Consider the following 27,771-nt stretch of genomic DNA (forward strand, 5'->3'; position numbering starts at 1 on the left):
AAATGAAAAAGAAAAATGACAAATAAAGATACAGGATTTCAAAGACAAATAAGAGTGAAGAAAAAAAAGTATTCAGAGAAAGTCCTTCTTTTAAAGTGAATCATTATTTTCATTATTATGGTCGTAAAGTTTTTTTTTTTTGCTTTTTTTATGGTCTTTAAGCAGCCTTCGTAAGTGAGAAGTGAGATAAAGCAAAAAGCTTTAACACATGCTGTAGAGCTTATCATTTATATTTGTTATACATATATATATTTATTTGTATTTTCTGTTAGTCCATGGTCTGTTAAAGCTCTTTGATGTAGCAGAACCTGTCAACTTTAAGGATTATTGTTCAAGAAACAATTCAGTACATTAGTTAGTGGAAAAGTTCTTAAATCTGTCCTGGGGCGCTGGTGGCGCAGTGGTTAGTGTGTGCACCCCATGTATGCAGTCTGTAGTCTCAAGCGGGTGGCTCGGGTTCAAGTCCTTTCCCACATGTCATTCCCCACTCTCTCACCCTGGTTTCTGACTCTATCCACTGTCCTATCTCTCAATTAAAAGCCCAAAAATGAATCTTTAAATCTGTCCTAACTTTGCTGTGTCTGTGGTGATTCTTCATTAACATTATAACATTAACTGTTCAATTTCAAAGTCTAAATATTATATTCTTGGGATGCCGGTACACCTCAAGTACAGAGGCTGTGGGCCTCCAAGTGGGCGTCCCGGGTTTGAATCTGACCTGTGACTCCTTTCCTCTATGTAATCCCCCCCACCGACTCTCTCTCTATCTTCCCAATTTCTGACTCCATCCGCTGACCTGCCTCTAAAAAAGCTTTTTATTCAAACATATACAAATATAATATTCTTAACACCACATATAATAACAGAAATGATTGATGACATAAATGTACTAAACCAAATAAATCTAAGTAGTTATTTCCCATTTCTGCAGTGATACAGTTTATTTTATAAATGCTGCAGGTTTCATGAATCCTTCTTTTAGACTCATCTGTTCAAAATGTTCTGAAAATCAAATGACCTCATTAAAAAGAAATGACTAGAACTGTTTGGATAGTTACAGTGACAGTAACATGCTGTAATGACCGTTTTATCTTGAATGCATCAGTGACAAACGTGAACAATGTTGTGCTCCAGTAACCTTCATACATTTAGCATTAGGTCGTTAGCTGTGTGCTAAGTGCTGTGTTCGTTTTACAGACTGATCAGATATCTGAGAGTAATGAGAGAATATGTCGACACTACATTTAAAACTATGAAATAAATATTTTAACAAAAAACAGATTTTCTATTTATTTACACTTCTTGTGAAATCTTTGGTGTGAAAACATGTGCATTAAAGGCTTACTATGCCACTTTCAGAGCAGATTTACAGACCAAAACAAACGCTCTCTTTGGACACACCTCCCTCATCCCTCATCCCTCTCCCTCTCCCCAGCCCCGACCCCCCCCTCTTCAGTTTGGACAGTCTGTTGGTTCTCCTGCAGTTTGTACTCTCGTGACAACGCTCCATCATTATGCTTCAGGGAACGTCCAGTCAGTGTGAACACAGAGCTGAGAACAACAACCTACAGGGAGTTTGACTTCACTGTCTTTATAGGAAGTCATTACTCCACACTATATAAACTGTACATAGGGCAGGAGTCATCAACTAAACTAGTACAAGGACCAGCTTCTTTCTTGACGGACACATGGTGGCCGGACTTTAAAATATGCTTTCACGTAAGCCTGACAGCTGACAACCTGATGTTCAGAAGTTGATGTGAGAGGGGAAATGTAATTTCTAGCATTAACATAATGAAAGTATATCCGCCATGTGATTTGATTTTTATGTTTATTGCTTAATCACCCACAATAATTTATATTCTGGGGGTCGGATGGGAAGCTTTGGGGGGGACTGAAGTGGCCCGCATGCCGCCAGTTTGGGATTACCAACATAGGATATATATATATAGATTTTTGATATATTAAAATTGAGAATGTTGCATATTATATATTTCATATGTATTAAGAAAAACCCATTAGTAAATAAGGCACTCGTCCAAAAGTCAAACTGAAGTCTGCTAAAACTCCCCCGGTTGTGACAAACATTGGAACAAGGAGGTGTGTAAAAAGTCTCATGATGATTGTGTGGATGGGGACGGAAGCTGAAGGGTTGCTATGGAGACTGAGTTTATTTATTTTATAGTTCATGAGAATGTGTCATAATTACCTTAAAATCAAAAGGTCAAACACTTAATCAGAGAACAATAAAGATGACAGAACAGCTCACACAGATCACTGTCATTATATTCACCGGCTGTCTAAAAGTGATGTTATATAGGTCATATATGTGTTTGGCTCCCGTGTGATCTAATTGTGGTCTAACGGTGGTCTCAGGTGTCACACAGGTGATTCTGTAGGAGTGTGTGTGTCTCATCAGGTGTCTTTTCTCAGGAGTACAGCAGCTCAGAGAGGTCCATGTTTCTTTCATAGATGAGTGAAAACTCTGCAGAGAGCAGCTGATGGAGGCTGACGCCGTCGTGTGCGTAAACCCAACGCTCACCCGTCCAACCGTAACGCTTCGGTCCACTGAAAGAGAAAAATCAGAACCGGAAATTATTAATAATCACAAGGAGAAAAGTGAATGTTCCAGTAGCTCTCATACAACACTATATGTATAAAAAAAATGTGAAGTATATTAAGACATTAGGAGCAAGAACAATTTGAAGAGTATTGCACATTTTGATTGACGAAAAGAAGAGAGGAAAAGTTGTCATTTTAAATTCTTATTCTGGATTTGTTTTCAAATAAAATTATATTTCTAAGCACTAAACCTGTTGAGAGTTATGTTACAAACTTAATGAAACTCACTGAGAAGACCAAAAGTTTTCCACACAGGCCGCACTCACACTAGGCCCAATTCCCTGTACTGTGAAGAAGCATGATTGTCCTCCCTCTCCTGCCCCCTGCTGGCCTTCACTCACATTGCTCCAGAAAGCGAGCGACAGTACGCCGTCACGTTGTAATTCTAGATAGTCATGGATTTTCAACAAAGACTTATGAGCTCTTGTGGGTTTTAAACAGCTGACTGAATATTCGTGTCCAGCCAAATATCAAGTAAGCACTCCACCAGCCTTTGATGCCTTTGTTTGAAATGACTGTTAGGACCACTATCATCGATTAGGCTACACATCACGTCCACATTACATAACCGTGCTTGTTTTTGTGCATGGGCAACCATAATGTGCCGAAGCCCAACCGGGCCAAGGAAGAGTACATAACGGAGCACTCACACCAGTTAAACAGACCGGAGTTTGGAGGTCAGTTTGAGTGCGCCCTAACTCTCTGGTCTCTGTTATAGAAATGGTCCATCACTGTCTTTATTCATATCTGGTTTATTGTGATGTCATTCCATGGAGGGTATTGAAATGCTTATAAAAAATCTGCACCATCTAAAGGTTAAGCAAGTCATCTGAGGGTTTATGTTTTAGATCAAACAGGATCACGCCAAAAATGTAATCTCCGGCAGTAAGATTGCTTCTGTCTCGTGTTATCGCAGAGTGTAATCAACAAACGTAGCACGATAAAGACCGGAGTGTTGGGCTTTCTGCTGCAAAAAGAAGAAAAGCTGTCGTGATTTCTTTTTTTTTCCCACTGATTTAAACAGGATCAGTCGTGAAGTTCAACTTATTTTCTCAGGATGTTTTTTCTAAACCTCTTCCAAGGAAACATAAACTGAATGTTGTTCAAAGCAACATGTTTCTGAGGTAGCTCTGTTGTTCGTTTGGTGCCTGTTTTGACATTATGTTGATAATGTGATGGAAAGTACGACCGCGAGTCTGTATTGTGAAATTGACCAGACACTCTGTGCGTTTCCTTGTCTGACTTTCTGTCCGGGTCGTTCTATACTGTCTAGCTTGACGTGTGCCTGCAGCATACTCGTCGAAAATAGACTCGCAAGGTATTTGAAAAGGAGCAGAGAGTTGACGCGCTGGTGGCACGATCCGGAGACGGGCCGAGGTGCCCGCTGTGGAAACACAATTATTGACTAGAGTGGCAGCGAACGGCGGAATAGTGTGCGGCGCTGACAGACCGTGGCGCGCAGGGAGTATGTGGAAAAAAGGGGTTACCTGGTGGGCGATGAGAGCCAGATCTGTTTGTTTGGAGTCTGTTTGTTGATGACGTAGGTGCCGCGGTCCCCGCCGAGCTTCACCGTCAACACACCGCTCTGTACACAACACACACACACAAACACACACGTATTTAACAAACCATTTCAATAACAGACCTTAATGGTAAAAAATACAAACTTCAAATGTATCACACAACATATCCCCGCCCTCCTCCTCCTGACCCACACATGACCTCACACCTTCACTCAGGAAGCGTGTGGTTTGCGTGTGCAGTTTGTGTGTGTGCTCAGACAGATCAGGGAGGAATCACGCCAGACGGCGTGTCAAGCTCCTGTCTGAGGTCTGAGCCGACCAGCTGAGGCCCATCTGAACACATGGCTTCTGTTTGTGTGTATGAACATTATATTAGAACAGACGAGACAGCCTTCCGCCTGCTGCCCCAGCACACTACAGCGTACACGATCACACTGGCTACAATGGACGGGTAGAACATCTGCAGCATGGGTCTGCAGACATTAAAAGACCCGAGTCTCCTGAGAAAACACAGACGGCTCGGACCCTTCAAGGAAAAAAGCTCTGATGTTCTTAGTCCAGAAAGGTAGAAGAAATGTTTAAAACAAAGTCACCATACACACTGAAATACCAAAACTTTACGATTTGTTGTGTTGTAATATCGGTGAGGTCACTACCTGGAGCTTACATTGACAGAGCCTGGGTGTGCGTTTGAACCGTCAATACTACTGTTGATAATCACATTACTTTCATACTCATGTAACTTTTTATACATGTGTCTTATCTTGATATAGCAGGTTGTGTTTATCTACACAAAGACAGACATTAAAGACTCACTCATTTATGATTTAAGGAGGTGATAAACTTTGCTGTAGGCATGCTAACTCATTGGAGCTACTCTGTAACAGGGATCATACATCCGTCCTGAAGACAGAGTGTTGCCCTTTAGATTTGAAAACAACAAACAGCAAGAGGAGGTGAAGAGTGAAGGAGTGTTTCTGGATTATTGCATAAAGATTTACTCTCTGACACTCTGCGGTAAGAAGGACTATGACTGGATTTTATTTAGCCAGCCGAGTCACTGCTGTCTGTCTGTCTGTGTGTGTGTGTTGTTTATGGCCCCATATGTCACTGCAGACGGTCGAAAAAGGGGTCAGCTGCCAAGATCGGAACACTGGCCAATCAGTCAGAGCGAGCAGAGACAGCCGCTGTCCAACCACAATGATTCTCTCACACACACACACACACACACACACACACACACACACACACACACACACACACACACACACACACACACACACACACACACACACACACACACACACACACACACACACACACACACACACACACACACACACACACACACACACACACACACACACACACACACACACACACACACACACACACACACACACACACACACACACACACACACACACACACAGCTCTATTAATCACCTTGTCACGGAGCACTGACAGGGAGGAAGAAGATGTTACAGGAGGGGAGAGGGGGACACAGAGTCTGTCCTGAGACAACGACATGGATCTGTGGAGTCCGATAAACACAATGCCAGTTTTTTAAACTTCGATATGATTCTAGTAAAAATCAAACAATATCAATACCTGTTCGATACCACAGCAAAAAAAAAATAGAAGTCCTAGGCACCAAATATTGGATCGTCTCTCATCTTTAATTACCAAAAATTGCAAGTAAACTCCTGCACAGTCAAAATTGCAAACACTACAGTGTTTAAACATTGCCAAAGTTTAGACAGTGGGCAGGAGTTTATTTGCAATGTTTATGCATTCATTCCTCTATTTTACTGTTTTTTCTAGAAACATCTCAAGACATTAGCTTGAAGTAAATTTGTGATTAAACATGATTTTCTTTATTCCAAATCTCTGACAATAAAAATGAATAATATATTTTTTTCTTAATTTCTTCATAAATAAAATAAATATAATTTAATTTTGAGGTTTTAGTTAGTTAAATAACAATTAATATTTTAAAAAAGGGACACTGTTAAGTAGTATTGTTTCAGCAGTACAACAAGAGAACAAGAGAGACATCGAGAAGTGTAAAGCAGATAGCGCACTCTGCTGGTTAAAAAAAAAACAGCATTGCTTTACCGTATATTTGTTGTATCGCAAGGTATCGTTGCATACAGACATGATATGAAGAAGTTTTGGAAATTTTGACAACCTTAACACACAGACACACCCACACACCCACACAGAGGGGGACAGGAAGTCACCTTTTGACCCCCTCCCATGCAGACACATACTTACAACGAAACATGTGTGCAGCACAATCTCTCTCTGATATTATTCATCAGGTGATCAGTCAAGCAGACGGCTTCAGCAGCTGTTGCTATCAGACCTCAGTGTGACACATCAATAAGGACAGGCTGACACACACACACACACACACACACACACACACACACACACACACACACACACACACACACACACACACACACACACACACACACACACACACACACACACACACACACACACACACACACACACACACACACACACACACACACACACACACACACACACACACACACACACACACAGAGACACACACACACACACACGCACGCGCACGCACACACGCACGCGCACACACACGCCTCTGGTCATACGTCAATCTGTGGCAGACAACACTCAAAAATAGAATCAGCATCTAAACAACACTTCATAACACTCATATGTCATTAATGGTTCATTTAAATAAAGCTATAAATCATTAAGATCCTGAACAAAAGTTTTTATTTGAGCCAAATGCTAACGTCAGGTTTATGTATAAAAAAAAGTATCTTTTTTTAGTACTCAAACCTGATTGGTCAGTACTAAAAGTAGAGGTAAGCTCACAGCCGTTCATGAACAAACGGTGCTCCTATTGAATAGCGGAGCCTCATTCACTTTAATTATCCTTTTAAAAAAAATCACTGATGAAAACAAACCATGATGCAGAATCAGATCTAACATCAGACAAAGAGACCTGTGATCATATTGCCGAGCAGCAGAAAGCGAGCAGTCATTACAGACTGAAGAGATGATGTGATAAACTTAAACTTAGTCTGATCATGAAGCCCGATGTTCCTCTACAGTTCTCTGAATTATCAGTAAATATTAGAATTGACTGCAAACTCAAGTTTTTGTTTACTGTGAAAGAAACCAGCATCATGACCGTACAGATCCCTGTTAGAAAACGTCTGTCTCTACAGCATATTGTCAGAAACTCGCTGGTCACATTTACCTATCGAGTTCATAAGAGATCTTCCTGTCAGAATAGTACTCAGTGCTGGCTGAATCACAACTTCAGGTTTAGAAATCATCATCAGAAAGGAAAAATCATATCAGAACTAAAGGTGCACAAAAAATAAATACAATGGCAACCTAACCCGCAATATGAGGCTCAATGAAAATGATTTGACTTAAAGAAGTAATGCTCTCACTCTGCACGTGTACATTTTCACTATAGGATGGAGCCCATGTAGTCAGATTTAGATAAGCTAAAGCTATACTAAGCAATGCAATTACACATCACACTTTTTCTCTCAGATTGTGCAGGCCTAATCACAACATTTGATTTTCCTAGTAAACCCAATCCTTTTCTTCTAACTAAGTATGACACGACTTGGTTACCCTCCAAACTCTACCCCTCCAAACTGAAGCATACAGTGCTGCTTAATGCTGGGGACATTCAGAGTATACGATATTACTAAATTGCTGACTTTGCTGACAATAACATTACACTCTGGTAACACTGCAGTAATATTGAACGCTGGCCGCATGTCATAAATTTCCTGAAATCAGCCTTCTGAGAACCGTTTTAGTCATCTCAGTGCAAAATCCATATAATGGTCATTCATTTCCCATCTGTCTCTGTAATTCCTTTTTGATTGGTCTCAGCGTTTAGCACTAAACAGACAGTACTGCTGTGCCATATATTCTAGGGATAGCCACATGATGGCTGTAGAAATACTTCTGAGTGTGTTAGTCCTGCTGTTAAAGAAATCAATAAGGGTGTTACAGCCGCTGAACAACATGTCGGCTCGGAAAACAAATGATGAGCACAGAGGAGCAACGGGCTGCAAAGCCTCTGCTGCAGGATCTACAACAAATCACAACAGAGCAGACGAGAACAACCCAGACAAACGTTCCTCTAATACCTAAAAGTTTAGAATATTATTGAAATAGTTTGAAAGTGAAAGAGCTCAATGAATCTACTTCTTACACTATAAAAAGGTTTTAATATAACAGGTTCAATGATAGCTCTTAAAATAACAAGAAACATATGCAGTATAATATATGATCAATATACTGCCCATATTTAAGGTGTAAAAGAACCATTCATTCATCTTTCATCACTGAGGCAAAGCTGTCTCACGTGTGTTGAGAGTAGATTTCAAACAAATAGAGGAGAGGACAAAAACGAAGTGAGCAATAATTAAAATAATTATTTAAAAAAACAGGAAAATGTAAAAAAAAGTAGAGAAGCTAAACTACAGTTAAAACATTTATATTCATCACAAGAGTAGTTTGTGATGAATGACCCATGGTAACAATCGTGTTGAGTTTTAATGTGTGTTCTGAGGTTCTCCAGATGTGTGCAGCACTAAAGATTTAAGTGTTTCCCCTAGGTTTGCAGGTCCGTTGGGGGGGCGGGTGGTAGGGGAAACACTGTTTACTTGTGGAACTTTGATCATTAGCTCGTCTCTCGACCCAGACCTTAAAACCTGTTGGCTTCCTCTCACTGTTGATATAACATAAAAAATATGAACATTACAGTCAGAAACCTTTATGGAGAACAGACTGACTTACAGAGAAGATGACGTCGCAGTCTTCTCCAGTGAAAGATTGATCCATCAAGTCCTCAAAATAATCAGCCAGAGCGTCCAACGTCTCATCTGCCAGCTTCTCGTACTCTGCTTCTGACAGCTCCCTGACAGACAGACACACAAAGTCATGTTTGAGTTAAACCATTCAGCGCTAGTGACGGCAAAGCTGGGTAAAAAAACAACAACTGTGTGCTACCTTATCTGCCCAGGTGAAGGTTTATCCAGCCTCGGTGCTGTCAGGTGGATGTTCTTCCTACAGCTAACAGCATGGACTCTGCTCTGTAAGCACTGACACAGAAACACAGAGGTCAGAGATTAAACAACAGGGACTGGCTGCTGATCATCAGAAGTGCATCAGCTGGTGTCTAAATTCTAAACAAAAACCTGACCGCTTGGTGAAAACAGGGCTTAAAAACACCTCACAATACATTAAAATCAATGGAAACAATTTAAATGGATTTGACAAAAATACATTTTGCAATATTTGTTTTTTTTTAACCAGCAGAGGGCACTCTCTCTCTCTCTCTCTCTTGTTTGACATCAGTAGCTGAAGCAGCAGCATTTATTGGAGGCACAAAAATATGTATTGTTTGATTATTAACTTCAAATCAAAAAGTATGACTTATAGTTACACAGAAAACAAGTTTGTCAGAGAACTCAAAAACATTACCCTCAGCCTAATTTCTTGTTAAAATTGGAAGACCATTCAAAATCATGATAAAATCCATGAATTGTGAACCCTGCATCATGACAAATACATTGTCCTAAGTGGATTGTATTATTACATCACTAATAAAAATGGTATAACTAAGACAGTGGTAAGTTTAGTATAAATACTAATAATAACAGTTTAACGTCTGTGGTAAATATGTATGTTTTTATTCATTTAAACATGCTTTAAATATAATAATTTACAGAAACACATACATGTGGCCTAAGGTTATCAAAACTATGATACTCTTTCGATACCACACGATTTAAAACGATACCGTCTGTATTATTTAAATGATTTATAGTAACAAAAAGTACTGAAGCTTTTCAAAACACTACATCTATTTCACAAGACAGATGTGTAGCAGAAGAATAAAACTATCAGAAATTGCAGACAAACTCCTGCTCTAAATTGTACAAAGTCATTGACAAACATTTAGACAGTGTGCTGGTGTTTTCCTGCCATTTTTGATCATTGAAAACAAGAAATCACCTTTTCGACAGCCTGGGATGTCTATGTTAGTTAGCGAGGTATTGAAACAGGTATCAATACTGTTTGATTTTCACTAGTATCTAATCTGATATAATGACAACCCTGACCTGGCATGATGGCAGGTGACCTGAAACGTTTAACCTGCTATAACTAACATGTTTCATTCATTTAGCAGCTCATGCTTCATTCTCCGCTCAATGACGTCATGAAACGTCATCATTTGGATCAGCATGTGACAGCTCTATTTTTCACTCATTTTGACTTTATATTGACTTTATACATTATATGTGGCAGAATTAAGCCGAACCCCCTAACAATGTGTGTAAAGGACTAAAAAAAGTCCCTGAAGCATTTTTGTTGTTGTCAAGAAAGAAAAAGAAAAAAGTGTCCCATTTCTCAATGGAGTTTGGCAGAACTTACTTTGTGCGCAGGTTGACAGATGGGATGCAGAGTGTGTTTAGTGAGAGGAGGAAGTCCAGTGAGGTGTGACAGACTCCTGAGCTGAAATGTTCAATAACACACAGTTATAATGTCAGTGTTAATGATGAACCGTGTAACAGTCTGATAACTAGCATTTAGTGCTACAGCTAGCAGAGGTTAGCTATGTAACATCTACATGCAGACGTAGCTTGATAACGTCACCTGGTGATAAAGGCTCCTGGTTCTCTGCGCCGTCGCCATGTTTGAGTTTACGAGGTGACAGATGTGTGGAAATACAGAACGAGTTTTATTAAAAGACATCATGGTCGGCTGTCTGCGTGTTTATCTTCCTCAAAAGTTCATCCACACCGGCGTCCTGTCTTCTCTTCCTCTGTGTCCGCTCGTTCAGCCGCAACATCATGTTCATGAGTCACACTGCCACCTAGTGGAGAGGTGAGGAATATCTCAAAGAGTTTCACTTTATGGGGTGTTACAGCTAAATTCACAAATGTAACATTTTCTTTAGGGTTACTCAAAAAAACGTTGGCATATAAAAATGGCTTGCAAAAGTTTTTGCCAGAATACAAATAGTTAATAATAATGATTTATACTTTATGAATCCCACGAGAGAGAAATAAAAAAAATGTAAAACCAGAATACAAGTAATAAACAATAAATGAAATACCAGTATATATTTTTTTAAGCACAAAAAAGCAATTTCATTTAAAATAAAGTAAAAAATAATCATCATTATAAGACAGGTTGGAAAAGTACAATTTGAAAAGAGAGTAGAGCAGAGTAGAGTCAGGCTTCTTTATGCATGTCAAATGTGAGCGCTGGTTTAAGTGTGTAAAACCACTTTGAAATTAAATTCTGTATTCAGTAATTATTAACAAACACTTTATATAGATTATAAAATGTAATAATGTGTACATCAATAAACTGTTAACATAGCATAAATTATAACATTTCAAATAATTAGCAAACATCATGAACTATCATTTCATTCATCATTAACAGTAAAATAACTATTTACTAAAGTTAATTAACTTTATAGATGATGGTTATTATAAAGTGTTACCATGTAGAGTAATATGTAAGCATTTTAACTAGACATTACAGTTTCATTTTTTATGGAGCTGAATTCATTGTCCGGTTGCTCAATTTTTCATCACCCTGGTGATATTTAAATCCCTCCAATTTCATTTATAAAAACGATCAGAGACGACCATGAAAGAGTGGACGGGCCTTATTCACATTTGTTGAAGTATCTGTGAATTGTCCATTATTTTATGATACATTTATAATAACCAAAGATGACTTGTATGTACTTTAGAGGCATAACACAGCTGGAAGGTGTTTTTTTTTTTCAGACGTGTCCTTTTCGTCTGTCCAGCTATTCTGCTGTTGTCCTTTTCTCCACCAGATGTCCTCAGACTCCACTTCCTGTCCTTCATCCTCTGTTCCCTGTTCCAACAATCAACCCTGCTGTTTCATTGCATCACCACCCCCATACTCTCACCGGTCCCCATGTCAGGGGGACATGTTGTGCCTTTTTTTAACTTCTTTTTGGCACCTTAATCCTGGACCTGTCACATCTTATCTCTGCCTGTCAGCATTGAAATGCACCATGGATTTCACCAAGCTGCTTGTTACCATCTGTGATTGGGTCCTTACCTTCTGCCTGAACCGGACATACCAACACAATAAAAGGGTTATGATACATTCAGAACTCTCTCAAAACAATCAGGCATTTACTCATGACAGCTACTTTTTAAATGACACTTGCTTTGTGCTATTCTGAGTCATCAGAATCCCGTTCATTGTTTGACAGATTTGTGCATCAACAGAATTTGTCTTCATATTTTGGTGCATAACAATAAATGAAGCAAAAATGTGTCAATGTTTCCTGAGGAGAGAGCTCATGTTTACAGTTTGAACTGTTTTCTAAGTATTTTTTAAAAACCTATCGCTGTCTTTAATTCTTTACCATTCAACATATATTTGCAATAAAGATCATTCTGTTCCTTAACTTTACATTTTCTCATTGCTCATGTGCACACTTGTTGTATTGTAATATTGTTTAACTGTTATTTGACCTCATTTACAGTAAACAGCTAAAACAGCCTGGAGTCAAATTGACCCCAAAGAACACTGATGTGTACAACATGTGTACAGCACATTGAGAGACGTTAAACATTGAATGGGGTCACATTGACCCCAAAGATAATAGTAGGGTTGAGAACCCTGACCCCTGACAGTAGGAGTACTGCTGTTCATAAGCCTTGCATCTGTATTCTAATTTTCTGTTCATCGTTTATTGCACCAAAAACAAAACAAACTCCTTGTATATGGAAAAAACAACAACCTGGGAATGATCTCAAATCTGAATCTGATTTTATTGACAAACAATCAGATATATTCTCATGGAGGCTATTTAAGAATGAGTGCTTCAGTATTTCAGAGGAATGAACAGCAGCAATTTTAGAATAGATCTCGTTATAGAACAATAAGTTCTTAAAGTTGAATCACCAGAATCAAATTGATTGCACATTAGTTTTGCACATGTGGAATGTGTGTTTCTGTTTTGGTCCATAACAATAGATATAGGAATTTAAGAAATGAGGCAACTAAACAACTGTCCTCCTAGATACTCCACAAAAATCAAAATAACAAATAAACAACAATAATGAAATTCTGTATTGCATATGAACACTGTATCTATTTAAACAAGTAATTCATTAATTCATTATAAACTGGTGCTTGCCTTTTGTAGATAACAGTAAAACATATGTGGTAACCATATAGATTTATAACACTGAATCCTTAAGGCTTTTAAGTTATAGGGTTTTGATTATGTATGTATGAAAAAAATCTTTCAGTATCAGAGGCGTGTTGCAGACATATTTAAAAGGAAAATACAAATCTTCACTATTCTGGGGTTTCAGAGGTGAATTAGAGAAATAATGCTGATAGAAGGTCTTAATTTATGTGTTTTGATGGTTCTGCTTTTCACTGCTTTACATTTTTTACATCTGTAATCACAGTTTCACACACAGTACACACTGTGTACACACTGTGTGTCCATGCTGATGTCTCATGAACTCATTCAAACAGGTGTGTGTGTGTGTGTGTGTGTGTGTGTGTGTGTGTGTGTGTGTGTGTGTGTGTGTGTGTGTGTGTGTGCGTGTGTGTGTGTGTGTGTGTGTGTGTGTGTGTGTGTTTCAGCTCTTCACCGCTCTGTAAGTTAACATCCTCACTATAAAGCAGCTCACATTATTCATGACGGTGCAGAGGTCCTGCAGCCCTCAGCCAATCAGATGCCTCACAGCTGGTGAGATGAGTTGGGCTGGCGTCTGATTGGCCGACAGCTGCTCTGGTGAGGCTGAGCTGTGACAGATCAGTGGAGGATTTCTGACTGAGACCCTGTGAGACGATGAGAGGAGGAGAAAGTTAAAGCTGGATAATCTTGTTAGACGAGACACTTTCACCAACACACACGAGTTTCTACACCTGTCGATAACTATCACTCATTTATCACATCGTGTCCCTGTGTTCAATGGTATGACGAGGGATGGCATCATATGCTGAGTGAATACTGTCTCATGAAGAGCTAGGGTCTGCATGACTTTCTTCTACAGCTACCAGGACATTAACTTCAGAGTTTCCCCTTCATAAACTTCGAATAACAACATATCTATAGGGCATTAAGAAGTTGTTTTACATGAATGACAATGTTTATGCATAAAGGGTGGGCTTTCAATATACTGTTCAGGTGTCAGACATTTCCTTCAATCTTCTCTTGACAGTAACTGCAAGTATATCGTCACGGTGAAGATACAGAATTTAGCTTTTGAAACTTTGGAAGCATTTCAAAGTCATAGCAATTCTGTATAAATCTAAAGATAAATTACATTGTAATGCTTTTCACATGATCTATTGCTCACTCATACTTCCTTACATATCTTACTGTGTGGAATTGTGGGGGATCCACCTTTAAAACGACTATAAATTATTTGTCGTTCTGCAAAAACGAGCCAGGGGGGAATTTTTTGCACACACAAGTTCACTACTTCTAAATTCTAATGATTTGTTCTCTTACTAAATAATGCAAATAATGTTCAGAGGAAAGTCAAAGTCACACCCAGACTCTATACAAAGAGCAAATTTGATTGTAGAGGTTTTTGTTTATAGTCCAACATGCAAAAGGGAGGGCACACTGCTCACATCTCCATTTATAAATGTAACCGAGTTATCAATAATCCACAAACACTGACATAAACCTGTGAAAACTCCGAGCATCAATGAAAACAGGACAATCTGTCATTGTAAAGTTCTTTTGTGTTTATTACAAAATATATCCAAAATATTTTCCATCTGCTGACAAAAAACAGACTTATTGTGACTGAATACATTTTGCCCACACCACATCTGTAAAAACATGACATTATATTTGAAGCATCAGCAGTGCAGGCTCATGCAGGTTAAATTAGAACGTCTGCATCAGCACACAGTGAAAATATAACATTCATGTTTCTGCAGTAAACGGGCTAAAAAAGGTATTTCCTTTGGTGTGGAAACACAGTGCAGAGGTTGGCTGAGCGATTCAATTTCTCTTGATCATCATTTCAGAGTTTAATCACAAAATGAATGGTTCACGATTTGTTGCAGAGCCCTATCAGCAATGCAGACACCTGAATATCCTGTTTTTATTCTCCCTTCTTTTCAACCTGCCTGCTGTTTCTGTACAGACGTGACTCAGCCTTTCACAGAGGCTGCAGCCTGAGTTTTAAAGTGCCTCATGGATCCAAATCATCATTATTCATATTGATTTACTCATTCTTAAAGTGAGTCGTTTCTTTCTTCTTGTGGTTGGACCAGGACCAGAGCTGTGAGGCTGCTTTCTGAAAGCTTAGCCAACAAACAAAAACTCTGTTTTAGGAAGCATTAATGTCCCTGTTGTTTACAGAGACACACATTCAGACATCCTCACTTTAGTCATCAAACGTTTTCAAAGAGCTTCATTTGGCAACAGGACAGCAGAAATGTTTTATGATCCCAAACTGTGCAGAAAGCATCTTAAATGTGGAAATAATTTAGCTGCTCTGTAAAAAAAAAAAAAAAAAAAAAGAAGAAGAAGAAGAAGAAAAAGAAACGAGATAAGTCCCACACAAGAGTCTGATTGGCTCGTGTGGATCCTGCTGATTTCCAGCACACAGATCGGTCCGGAGACACACTCTTTGAAAGCACTTGGAAGATGTCAGAGTTCTGTCTTCATCATGATTGATATGTCCTCCTGTGATGCTGAGCTGCTCTCAGGCTCTCAGGATGCTTTCGTGGTGCAGCTACCCGGAGTCTCCTGCAGGTTCACCTTGGATCTGCACACACAATAACAAAGATGAGAGTCAAACTGAAAACACGTTTCTATGAAGAGTTAATTATTTGATGCATTAAACGGTGTGTAAACTGTGAGATGAATGTGACAATGTTCCTGTTAAAACAAACATTAAACAAGAAAGAAGCAGTGTGCTTAAGATCTCCTCCTTCAGTGTCAGGATCTGACCTGAGGACGGTAAAGATCAGTTCTGATATTTTACATTTGGAACAGACTTTCTCCTTCAGCTTGAGATTGTGTTCAAAGAAGTTTTCCAGAGTGAGCTGCATGTGTGACTGAAAATTGTCACCTCAACTAAAACCTTTTATTAAACTACATTACCTGTATTTAGCTGAAATGTTTGCATAAAGTGACTCATAATAAATGCATCCAACATTGTGTGGATGCAACCCAAAAACCTGCAGGAATCATGCAAGTACATCCACATCATCAAATGTTCTGATTGGTAGAGTTTGATAGAGAGGCTGTCCAGTGTGTCCATGAATTCAGGTCCCTTGTTCTCACCTGTTGTGTGTCATGTGACTCTTGACCAGGTGTCCAGCAGCCAGAGCAGCCATCAGTGAGAGCTCTCCGGCCAGAACCGTGCCACAGACGACCCGGGCCAGCTGCCGGGCGTTATCACCCGGACAGTCTTGACTGGCTCCCTGCACACCCAGCATCTGTACACACATAGATACACAAATTACTACTTTAGGAAGTTAGAGAAATATTGCATAACATAGGATACATGAACTGTGTCTGGATTAACTTTCCTGCTGCCTCCAGCTACGTACTTGAGGTTGACCAGGTCTTAGTTCTAGTACCAGGATTTCTTTGATGCACACCAACTACAGAAGTTCAGCTTCAGCTGTGGAGCTCCTGTCAGTCTGTCTGCTCAGAGTGACAGTTTCTATGTCTCTAACAATCCCACTACAGGCGGCTGAAATGTGTCTTACACCATCACTATGAAACAGGTTTTACTGTGATACAATAGGGGCTGACAGGATTCTGAAATAACTACATCCTGGTGAGGATTTGTAAAAAGTCTGAATCCATGATTCATCAGGTCTGTCCACAAGACGACAAGCAGACAACTTTTAAGGTGCTTCTTTTCTTTTTGGACTTTGGACTGCAACACAGCCACATGAGAGTGTTTCCCTCAAATGTACTTTTACTTTTGTTTTAGTTCAGGCTTTGCATTTATCACGTTGGGCAAAAGTTTGCTTCGGTTTTTAACACAACATACTGGTGAACTCTGAATGAATGCTAAAACTATTTGACATATATCAATATAACTGTGTTATTACAATCCCTCAGGATTTATTCCACGCCTACCTGCAGTTGCCTGAAGCATGTGAGCATGTGTGTGTGTGTGTGTGTGTGTGTGTGTGTGTGTGTGTGTGTGTATGTGTGTACCTGCAGACAGGCTTGTTGCGGGGGCAGGTTGGTACCCCCTCCCACAGTTCCCAGCTCGATGGAGGGCATGGTGCAGCTGATGTAGAGGTCCTCCCCCGTGGGTCCAGATGCCTCCATCAGGGTGATGCAGTTACTGCTCCCTACAGACTGAGCTGGGTCCTGGACCACACACAGTCATTAACACACACACATATTAACACAGGAAACACATCACAATAAAAGCATGAAGTATCTACTTTAAATACTTCCATACCTGTCCACAGGCGATGTAAATAGCAGCCACCAAATTAGCAGCGTGAGCGTTGTTTCCTCCGATGCTTCCTGCCATGGCTGAACCCACCAGGTTCTTACTGATGTTCACCTCCACCAGAGCGGCCGTCGACGTCTTCAGCACCTGTAGCAACAAGGAAGGAAAAATAGATTTATGATAGAAAAGTCATATGAAACAGGCTGACTGCTATGAAGACACTGCAGCTAATGGACCTTGTGGAAAGAGAATTTAACCCTTACATTTTTGATGGAATCTGGATTTACCTTTGCAACGTTTTAGATTAGATTAGAAAACTTGATTGAGCCCCAGCAGGGAAACTTAATGACAGTACTGGCAAAATTAAGTTAAAAACAAACAAACATCAAGCTGCTCTCGTACCTCTCTGACCACTTTAGCTGGGATGGTGGCCTCACAGACGGCAGACTTCCCTCGTCCTTCGATCCAGTTGATGGCGGCTGGTTTCTTGTCAGTGCAGAAGTTTCCGCTGACGGCTATGACCTGAAGTTCAGGGAAGTGCTGCTGCAGCCTGCTGAGAGCCTGCTCTGTGCCCTGAGGGAGGAAAACACACTCATTATCATATCTGAGATACACTGGAACAAGATTGAAGGTGTTCGGACAGGTGTGCAAGTGCATAGCCCGGCATGATTTTGCACTTTGCATTGATTGATGGCATCATGGTGAAAAATGTATTTTTCTTCTATTCTTTCTTATGTTCTGAACATACAGAACCTTAATCCTTATCTGCAGCGCTACAATATAATCACGTATTATTTGAAAATCTGTCGTGTACTTTTCTGGTTTTCATAACGCCAGAATGCTATACTTCAATATGATACCTGTAAAGTTCCAATACTGGGTAAAATCTTGCAGGCAAATTCCTGCATAAATTGCACGTCGGCAACATTTCTGTACAGAAATCATTTTTTTTGATGGATTAGCTCCTGTCTTATAAAATAGATGTTCTAACTATTTAGTTTTAGTTTGAGTACTTTTAAATACTATGGATCAGTTAAAAGAACAGATTCATGTCGAGTCTCAGAAATGTTTGACTTATTGATGTGATATTTGTAGCCTATTCATTTCATATTGGTGCATCTATAAATAGCAGTGTCACATTTGTAGCAATATTCTCTGACTAAGACCCTTGATATTTTAAGGACTTGCTAAAATGCAAACACACACACACACACACACACACACACACACACACACACACACACACACACACACACACACACACTCACACACACACAAAACACACATTCCAATACCTTGGAGATCATATTCATGCCCATTGCATCGCCAGTCTTGGAGTGGAAGCGGATGTAGAGTTGTCTTCCTGCCAGACCGACCAGCAGCTTCTGGAGCCGGGCAAACCTGTAAACATCAATCACACACTCTTTCACACAAAGTCACCATGACCGTTATTTTATCTTCATGTACGTCAGGTGTCATGTTTTACCTGCTGGTGTTGTCGAAGGCAGCCTTGACGTCCTGGAACCCGTCTGAGCTCTCCAGCCAGGCTTTGACCTCCGCAGCCTGACAAGCGGATGGCAGCCGCACAACAGGGCCTCGAGTCATGCTGTCCGCCAGGATCCGACTACTGGCTCCGCCCCCAAGCTGTAGTACAAAGGCAAGAGGGACACATAATAAAAACTAGAGCCTTCACATTATCATTGAAGATTCCGAATAATTTAAGTAAATCCATTTTTATATCTTTAAGGGTTTAAGGAGTGGCTGATGAAAAACTGAAAAGTCCTCCAAAACATTTCTATCAGCAGAGTTAACAATATCTCATGACCACACTAGACTCCAAAACCATTTTTTTGGTACGTATCCAAAATTTAGACGAAAAATGATGACATTTAACAACATGAAATAGGACACTGCTGTTATAAAGCAGGTAATTATTTTTTTTAATTTTTTTTTCCTGTAAACCCGACCGACATGTTCAGAAACCAACACCTGACACTTACAGCAATGGCTCGACAGCCGCGGTTTGTGCTAGCGACCAAGCATCCCTCGGTGGTTGCCATGGGAACCTGGAACTGCTTCCCATCCAGATGCAGCGGACCGGCCACACCCACAGGTACGGGCATGTAGCCAATCACATTCTCACAGCAGGTGCCAATAACCTAGAAAACAGAAATAATGATCAAATCTGGAATCGTGGGTTTGTGTGTGTGTGTGTGTGTGTGTGTGTGTGTGTGTGTGTGTGTGTGTGTGTGTGTGTTTGTGTGTCTGTATGTTTACCTTGGAGTAGTCGTAGTCCGTGAAGGGCAGTGAGGACAGAGCAGAGGGGGAGGGGAGTTTGGCGGATATCATCTGTCTACGTATGGCCACGCCCCTCTCCGGTCGCTCCATCATGGCCTCCAGTTTGTAGGCGGGGATGTGTTTGGAGTTCACCAGCAGCATCACCTCAGCGTCACTAAGGAAACGAGGACCCAGCTGCGACAGACACACAATAATGGACTAAATATCATCTCTTTTATTCCCCCACTGTGCTACAGAGCAGTATGAGGAGAGAAACCAAGTAGAGACACCACGGAGTGATCAGGAGGAGACACTGAGTGCTTTATTCACCTGTGGGGTTTTATTTGTCCTGGCCGCAGAGTCAAAGTGATGCTCGGCTGCCATGAGCATTTACACTTACGCTGCTTACACTTATTTGTCTAAGACGCAATTACTTAAGAGTAAGACAGATTATAGTCTGCCTTGCATGATGTCTATAGGTCAACATAAACAGGACTATTTCCATTTCAAATATCTGAATAATAGAAATGTTAAAGTGCTGTGTCAGAGAGATAAAGTCAACATGTAATAAAAACCTGAAAAGAGTTCTGAGACTGTGCTGATCTGAGCGGGGTGGATATGAGGTCACACATGGAGCCAGAGGAATCACTTAAAGTGTCTTTTCTACAGTCGTCACGCTCTAATTGCTTCATCCTCACCGAGATAGTGGAGGGACTAAGCTCATTAAAGGCCAGTTAAACCACACAGCGTCTTATTGGCAGAATACGGAGTCAGGATGTGGGCCGAGGTGACGTAATCGTTCAGCTTCCTGAGTCGGGGGGGGGGGGTTATCAGCGTTGTGAGTGAAGGGAGGGCGTATTTTTAATTGTGTTACCTCAGGGTTGTTTAGGATGGACACACATTGGTCGAGGTCTCGGGGCTTTGTGTTGATGCTCGGCTGATCGCTCTCAGACTTCAGCTCCTGTTCCTCCCCCACGACGAAGACGCTCTTCACCTGAGGATAAGCGGGAGGAGCCGACAGGGGCCTGATCACTTCATCTACGGAGAGAAGGTGGAGTTAGACACCACAGTGCTCCACATGTGCTCCACCACGGGTTGTCATGTTAACAGAATTTTAAACTTCATGGTACCTGTCCTATGCATCCAATATTTGGAAACTTAGTTGCTGTGACAAAACATTGCCAATGTATTTGTAAAATTCACACAGTGTCACCTCCTCTACTTTGTCTTTTTGTAAGAGACATAAATGTAACTTTTGCACCTTTATGAGACATCAAAAGGAATAGAGAAATGTCAGTATTTAAATTTGAATGAACCATTGCTGCTGTCTCTATTTAGGTCTCTCCAACTTCAGGTTAAAAAAGGACTGATGATCTGTATATTATTTTCAAAGTTGGTACCTGTGTTTAACATTTTCAACAACGATCATTTATTTACAAATATTTTATCGTTTTAGATTACTAGGAAAGGAACAGTAAATATCAAAAATGTTGGTACCCATTCTGCATCATTTATTATTTTTATTTTTTTAAGCTTTTGCACAAGCTTTTGATACGATGGATCATAAATATAACTGAGATTATACTTGTATTGTTTTAAAACACTTGGTATCGATTAGTTTCATAGTATTGAACTTTTTGACCACCTCAGCTCCATCATCTTCATCCTCATGCTCACTCTCACCTCTCTCGGTCTTATTTGCAGGTGTTGGGGCGGGTTTACGCTGGACGAGTGCCGCTGGTTTTGGAGCAGGTGTTTCCTTCCTGCAGCAGGTGTCAACAGGCCGTCGTTGGGTGAGGGCGGGGGCGGACATGATGGGGTTCTTCAGGGACAGAGTGGACTCCATCTCCACCTGCTCAAAGAAGATGTACTTGATGGCCAGCATCAAAGCCAACAGCAGACAGATCATCTGCTCCACGTCCATGGTCAACATCCTGCAGGGAAAAGAGCCACAGGTCAGATTTGAACCATTGCTGCCTTCTTAGAGCACTACAGCCTCTGTACATAGGGCACGACCTAACCGCTAGGCAAACTGGCGCCCCATCAAACTTTACAGGCCCGTGTCCACTGCCTATTTTTTATCTGCCTATTTTCAATACAGAACCAACACAGTTTAGCGTTTTCAGCACTCAGCGTCCTGACAACAGAAACGCCTTTGGTGTCAGCTGTTTTTTGTCACTGCACTCTCTCTCTCTGTCACTTCAAATAGTTCAGCTTTTGGAGCACCGCTGTGTGCATTGATGTCATTTCTCCCTTCCTGACCAATCAAAAAAAAATCAAGGGCTGGGACTTCTGATATCACCTTTGTCAACAATAATGGTGGAGAAGAAACTGATCTGACTCGTCTTTTCTGGGATGTCCAGGTCTAGTGCTGCTTCTACACGATTCATTTTTATTTTGGTGATATTCCCTTAAATAAAAGAAAACATTAAGCACACAAAACGCTTTAAAACTGATCGTATGGTCACAACAGATTAAATCCTGAGGACATCACTTCCACTACAGCAAAGCAGAAAAGACAGCACAACATGCAGTTAGAAGAGAGACGAGCCTTAACCTCACCTGGTCAGGTAAAAGTGCCACAGCGGTGTAGCAGGCTCGATCCTCCTGGGGGAAAGGTGGTCCAGCTGCATGCCCACCTGTTGGATGTCCATGGTGGTGTTGATGGAGAGCGGCTCAGCGATCCAACGGCTGTGAGCGTGAACCATCACCAGACCAAGAGACTGCAGGAGAAGAGCAGAGAGAGGAGTCACACTCAGGGTTCATATAAAATAGTTTAAGGACTCTAAATAATAACACATATGTAGAAAAAGACAGAGAGGAGTTACCATGATCATCTTGACTCTCTGCGACACCGGGTTGGGTTTGTTGTCCTCCTCCTCCTCCATCACTCTGGAGAAGTGACTCAGCTGCCAGATAGGATGACCCTCCTGACTCTCACGGGACAGCTGCAGGAGGAAACACACCGGGATCAATCAACCTGATATCAACACACACACACACACATATATATAAAGGTAAGAACACACTCTTACCTCCAGCACCAGGGAGACACACGCGGGGAAGAACGTCATGAACACAAAGTAGTTTGCCAGCACAGACATGCAGCCGAAGCAGCACATGATTTCCAGCTGACGCACACCTGAAACACACCGATTCAGATAATGAGGATTCACTTTCTACTGTCGACGACATACACGCTCTGCGTCTGAAAAAAACTCAATGTTAAAGCTCGCTTTTATATGGCGAGCCCTTTAAACATTTTACGAGTTCAGCTTACGCAGAAAATAACAATTTGAGATGTAAACATGTTATTTTGAAGTTTAGTTGTGGTTACATTTATTTTCACATTATTATAAAAAGAATGAATGAACAATTCAATATTGATAAGTAAAGATTATTGATGAGTAGTGTGTGATGGGTGTTGTACAGCACTTGTTCTGGCATTTTCCAGTATTGAGTCATTTCTGGTGTGACAAGTTTTAATTGGTTTTCCAAACAAGATGAAACAAACATTCAGCCAGACTTCAACGCGGCAATATTTGGCTGCTCTGACTCGAGAAGGTCCCTTCCCCCGACCAAAAACAGGCTCTCAATGCAGCTAAAAGATTGAAATTACTAAACTACTAACTCTCGTGGTTATTTCATTAAGGTTTGGAAACCCTTTCTGACACTGCTTGATAAGATTTCACTGTACAAATGATGATCTTTGCGGTTACGTTCTATCTGTGTTCTCTGCTAACTTTGACTGATTTGGCTGTTTTGTTGTTTGTTGTCCACCCAGGACCTTTTTCATAGAGGGGGTGGTCTTTTTTTATTTTTATTTCATTTGTCTACTGGCAGCTCTGGACTATTTTTTGGGATATCTAGATATGTGCCCCTTGCCTTTCTTCCTGCCATTTTGTGTGAAAGTGTTGGGTGTTCATCTATCCGGTACTGTATGTCTGTTTTATTGCAAAGAGAAGTTATAAATAAAGAAATCAAAAAAGATGAATGATGAGTAACGACAGAAGAGCACTGAAACACAGTTTAACACCAGTGATGCCATTGTTCAATAAAACATTCTGCAGGGATCAAATCTGAGCAGGAAGTGTTTCTATAAACTGATGGAAGTGCAGTTTGAGTTATTTTACTGATACTTGTGTTTTCTCTTTCAGAGACATTTTTCTAAGCTGGATGTTTTGTCTTCAACCTGGAGACAGATTATGTTTTTTTGACCTGCTTTTTTTCTCTTTTTAAAGATATTGCCTCACTCCTAAATTTCCGCAATCTCCTTAAACTTTTTCTATTTGAACTAGCTCGCTCTCAGAAATACTTGACCTCAGTGAATCCGATAAAAAACTGATAATAAACCCCTCATAATGCAAACCTTAGACGTTATTCAGTAAATGAATTTCCCTCTGAATAACTGCATGTACCTGACATTGTTCCCACTCCGATCACCAAACACTCCACCAGAGCGTCCAGAGTGAAGGTGGGTCCCAGCACCGCCATGCCCCGAGCAATGTTATCCCTCACCTCATCCTGGGAAATTAAAGTGAAGTTACCATCCCAGGTAGACTGTTGAATTCCATGTGAACTGTTGTAATATGAATAATGTTTCATACCTGAGAGCTGGAGCTCAGGGCGAACTTGGCGAGTGCGCAGGCTTTGGAGAGGTCGATGAGGAGCAGGAAGAAAGGCAAAGCCTCGCTGCAGGTCAGAACACAACAATCAGCTGGAGCTTTAACAGAAATACTGATTAAAAAGGTAGGACATAAAGAGGATTTGTTCTCACTTCAGGCCTGTGAGCTCTTTATCAAGGAAGTGAATGACCACGGTGCTGAAAACGAAGCTGGAGAAGATGGTGAAGAGTCCAGCGATGCCTGCAGGAGAGCAGAGGAGAGAGTGAGTTTGAGCTTCTTGTAGACGATTAGATGACAAGATCTAGTATCGTTTCAATGATGAATGCACCTTAAAAACAAGTTATTCACTTATCAACATTTTACCTAGAATATATTTGGATCCAAGCTGTCTTAAGTTTTGGAATTGGAAGTAAATATAGACGATGGCGATGCAGCGTGTGATGGTCAGGATGATGATGTCACTGCTCAGGATTTGCTGTAAAAAGACACAAAACCTGGTTGGTCGCAAATTCGTAAAATCAGAAGAAAAAATGCTTTCAAATAAGAAATAATACCTAGGAATGACATAAAACTCATAACGCTCTTAACTCAGAAATGGTCAACCAGTATTTATTTATTTTATTGAGACATCATTTCATGGAGCATCAACAAACGCCTGTACAAATTAGGTAAAAGGTGATAAAAGTCAGAGAACTCGAGCTTCTATGATTCCAGATTTTGCTTTTTTTTAAAGTTATTTTTTGGGCCTTTTCGCCTTTATCAGATAGGACAGCTGAAGAGAAACTGGAAATACTGGGAGGAGGGAGTGGAGGATGGCATGCAAAATTGCACAAATGCATTGACAACCGTTCTGAACCGAAACCTTAGACCATTTAGACAGTGCTCTCTCTTTCGTTCGACACAGTTTTAGGTTTAAATTTTTACTGAAGATCTGCAGTTTTTTTGATTTTGATACTTTTTCATACTATCCATCAATGCATGTTTTCTCATATCTTGCAGGCATACGATCTGCACAGATGTGTGGTCTGTGTTCAGATATCAATGCATAGTCAACCTGTAGAGTATCATTTTAGTCCACACATTTTAGTCTTATCAGTAATATTTGCACACTATAATAAGGGCTTCTGAAAGACAAATAAAATGGTCACAGTTTGGTTGGGTTCAAGCACAAAATCTTAAGTGTGAAATATGATCTAAAATGCAACAAGAGTACAGTCTTGAGGGTCTCTCACTCTAGGTCACTGGCCCAACTTTTCTTTGTGTGATGGACACACTAACACACTGATATCCTTCACTCACCTCCTCAGTTTTGGGGCAATCAAAGTTCCAGCCGCAGATCTGGTCGTTTCCGGTGAACATGTTCATGGACATCATGCAGATGGTGAGCGTTACCGTGCTGACGATCACCTCCCAGGGGTGGGAGGCCACCAGGAGGCCGTGCATGCGGAACAGGCGAGTCAGCATGGTGCAGCAGAGCTATCAAATAACACGAGAGGAGAGAGAGAGAGAGGCCGTGAGTGAGTGAACACCTTTATATACAGTGAGGGATGTGTGATGACCTTGTATTATGAATGTTTTTTTCATAGTGAAACTTTTGTTTAATTTAAATAAGAATCCCTCTTTAGCTCCTGTGTCCAGACCAGAATCTGTTAACCCAACTTGAGCCTCCCTGTCCAAGTTTAGTGCATTTAAAAAATGACTTTTGTTTGGTTTGTTAAAAAACGTAACTCAGTTCTGACAATAAATCAACGAGCACAAAGGGCAACCATTTAATCCCCGTCCACATGCATTAACAACTAGCATATTAAAAATGCAAACAAATTAATTTAGGCCATCATTCAATTGTCTCTTTTATCCCTTAAATTCGAATACAAACGGAGAGACTGTCAGTAATTTCAAAATTATGCTCTATTGTTGTGATGTTAAAACCATTGAAACATCACTGGGACAATCTGCTATTTCATATACAGTAAGTGTGAAACACAAACAACAAAGGCTGCTGGGATAGACTTGTAACAAAAGAATGAGAACATGAAATTATAGGCCTATAATAAAATGTAAAGCTAAACCATTTTGAATTCAACTTTGTGCATGACTATTTAATAACTAAAAAATCTATTCGTTTCAGGAAAAGAAAGAGAGATCTCGTTTGGAACATCTAATGGGTATTAGCCTTTTTCTATTAGGGTTTAAAAAAGATATAGAAACGGTACATCGCTTTAAACTTCCGCAATTATGTAATGAATCACTGACCTGAGTCTGCTCCCTGTCTGATAGGAGTAGTTTGCAAGTATAGTGATGAGTTTCTTTACACTCAAAAGAATAATTCCACTTTTGTTTGTAAAAATGCATAATCCATTAATTTCTCGTTATTTTACAGAAATATAATAAGCTATCAAATGGCATATGTAAGGATAGGACTTTTTTTAACTAAAAGAAAAAGATTGATGTTTCTATTTTATTCATGCCGATGAGATAAATCACGTCTGGCTGCGCGGCGGTGTTGGAGCCGTCCAGTCCGATGAAACAGCCTCCCTGGACGGGTCAGCAGAGCGGCTTTGTCCGCTTACTGTCTATTTCTGAAGTACCTGCGCGTTTAACGACCTTCGTTAAGTCGAAAGCTTTTAATGTAATCAAAACTAACATAAAACTCGTATATCTTACCTTGAGTGGTTACGGAGAATGGTTGGAGAGGGTGAGTTGTGACGGTGAGCAGGTTGCAGCCTCCCGGTGTGGAGCTCAAACGACCGGGCTCACCCTCAGCGGCTCAGCTGTACGGATGGAACGATGGCACGCTTCTGCGTCATCCGACCCTTCAGCCAATCACAGCGATCACCTGCTTCACGAGCGCGTTATCCACGCCCCGTTTCCTAGGCGACAGCAGAGGAGGGGCATGGTCAGAGCGAGGACGACTAATCTCACCACAGGCTGACAGACAGACTCGACTGAGCCAATCAGGGAGCAGACAGGTTTCAATGTAAACTACCGGAGACAACTTTTCATGTGAATAAATGTTTGTAGTTCAACACCGTTTAAGAGCAGCGCGCTGAGAGTTTAACCAAAGTGTTACCATTTATAAACTCTTCACAGCTGTTTTTCATCAAACGTCAGAAAATAGGCCTAGTGTGCGAATTTTTTCTTGAAATTTTCAGATTGACCAAGTTAGGTCTATAATTGGGTAATTAAGGGAAAGATGGTTTTCTTTACTGGGAACAT

General features: G+C 40.5%; 2 protein-coding genes across 2 annotated transcripts; both read right to left on the reverse strand.

Moving 5' to 3' along the window:
* Positions 1–797: 797 nt before the first annotated feature.
* fxn (frataxin) lies at positions 798–11,016 on the reverse strand. Its single transcript, XM_020641163.3, has 6 exons — positions 10,839–11,016; positions 10,617–10,697; positions 9,189–9,280; positions 8,976–9,096; positions 4,110–4,207; positions 798–2,568 (listed from the first exon to the last, which is right to left on the reverse strand). The coding sequence occupies exons 1-6, from the start codon at positions 10,938–10,940 to the stop codon at positions 2,430–2,432; spliced, it is 633 nt and encodes a 210-aa protein (XP_020496819.1). The 5' UTR covers positions 10,941–11,016; the 3' UTR covers positions 798–2,429.
* Positions 11,017–14,939: 3,923 nt separating this feature from the next.
* hmgcra (3-hydroxy-3-methylglutaryl-CoA reductase a) lies at positions 14,940–27,376 on the reverse strand. Its single transcript, XM_020641164.3, has 20 exons — positions 27,220–27,376; positions 25,855–26,031; positions 24,919–25,030; positions 24,708–24,795; positions 24,538–24,622; positions 24,349–24,454; positions 22,966–23,072; positions 22,759–22,878; positions 22,493–22,653; positions 21,614–21,864; positions 20,805–20,968; positions 19,931–20,125; positions 19,654–19,812; positions 19,140–19,297; positions 18,949–19,054; positions 18,056–18,226; positions 17,660–17,800; positions 17,407–17,565; positions 16,516–16,670; positions 14,940–15,994 (listed from the first exon to the last, which is right to left on the reverse strand). Exons 2-20 carry the CDS (start codon positions 26,017–26,019, stop codon positions 15,940–15,942), a joined length of 2,658 nt encoding a protein of 885 aa, XP_020496820.1. The 5' UTR covers positions 26,020–26,031; positions 27,220–27,376; the 3' UTR covers positions 14,940–15,939.
* Between the last annotated feature and the right edge of the window lie 395 nt (positions 27,377–27,771).

This window comes from Labrus bergylta, chromosome 2 (assembly GCF_963930695.1).
Source record: "Labrus bergylta chromosome 2, fLabBer1.1, whole genome shotgun sequence".
NCBI lineage: Eukaryota > Metazoa > Chordata > Actinopteri > Labriformes > Labridae > Labrus > Labrus bergylta.

Bases quoted from the DNA above. Each gene is read 5' to 3' on its own strand.
- fxn (XM_020641163.3), bottom strand. From the start codon at position 10,940: ATGATGTCTTTTAATAAAACTCGTTCTGTATTTCCACACATCTGTCAC. The intron at 10,698-10,838 runs GTGACGTTATCA...TGAACATTTCAG, and splicing joins CCAGGAGCCTTTATCACCAG to CTCAGGAGTCTGTCACACCT. The intron at 2,569-4,109 runs GTAACCCCTTTT...TTTCTCTTTCAG, and splicing joins TGGCTCTCATCGCCCACCAG to TGGACCGAAGCGTTACGGTT.
- hmgcra (XM_020641164.3), bottom strand. From the start codon at position 26,019: ATGCTGACTCGCCTGTTCCGCATGCACGGCCTCCTGGTGGCCTCCCAC. The intron at 24,623-24,707 runs GTGAGAACAAAT...TCTGACCTGCAG, and splicing joins AAAGAGCTCACAGGCCTGAA to CGAGGCTTTGCCTTTCTTCC. The intron at 22,654-22,758 runs GTAACTCCTCTC...CTTCTCCTGCAG, and splicing joins AGAGAGTCAAGATGATCATG to TCTCTTGGTCTGGTGATGGT.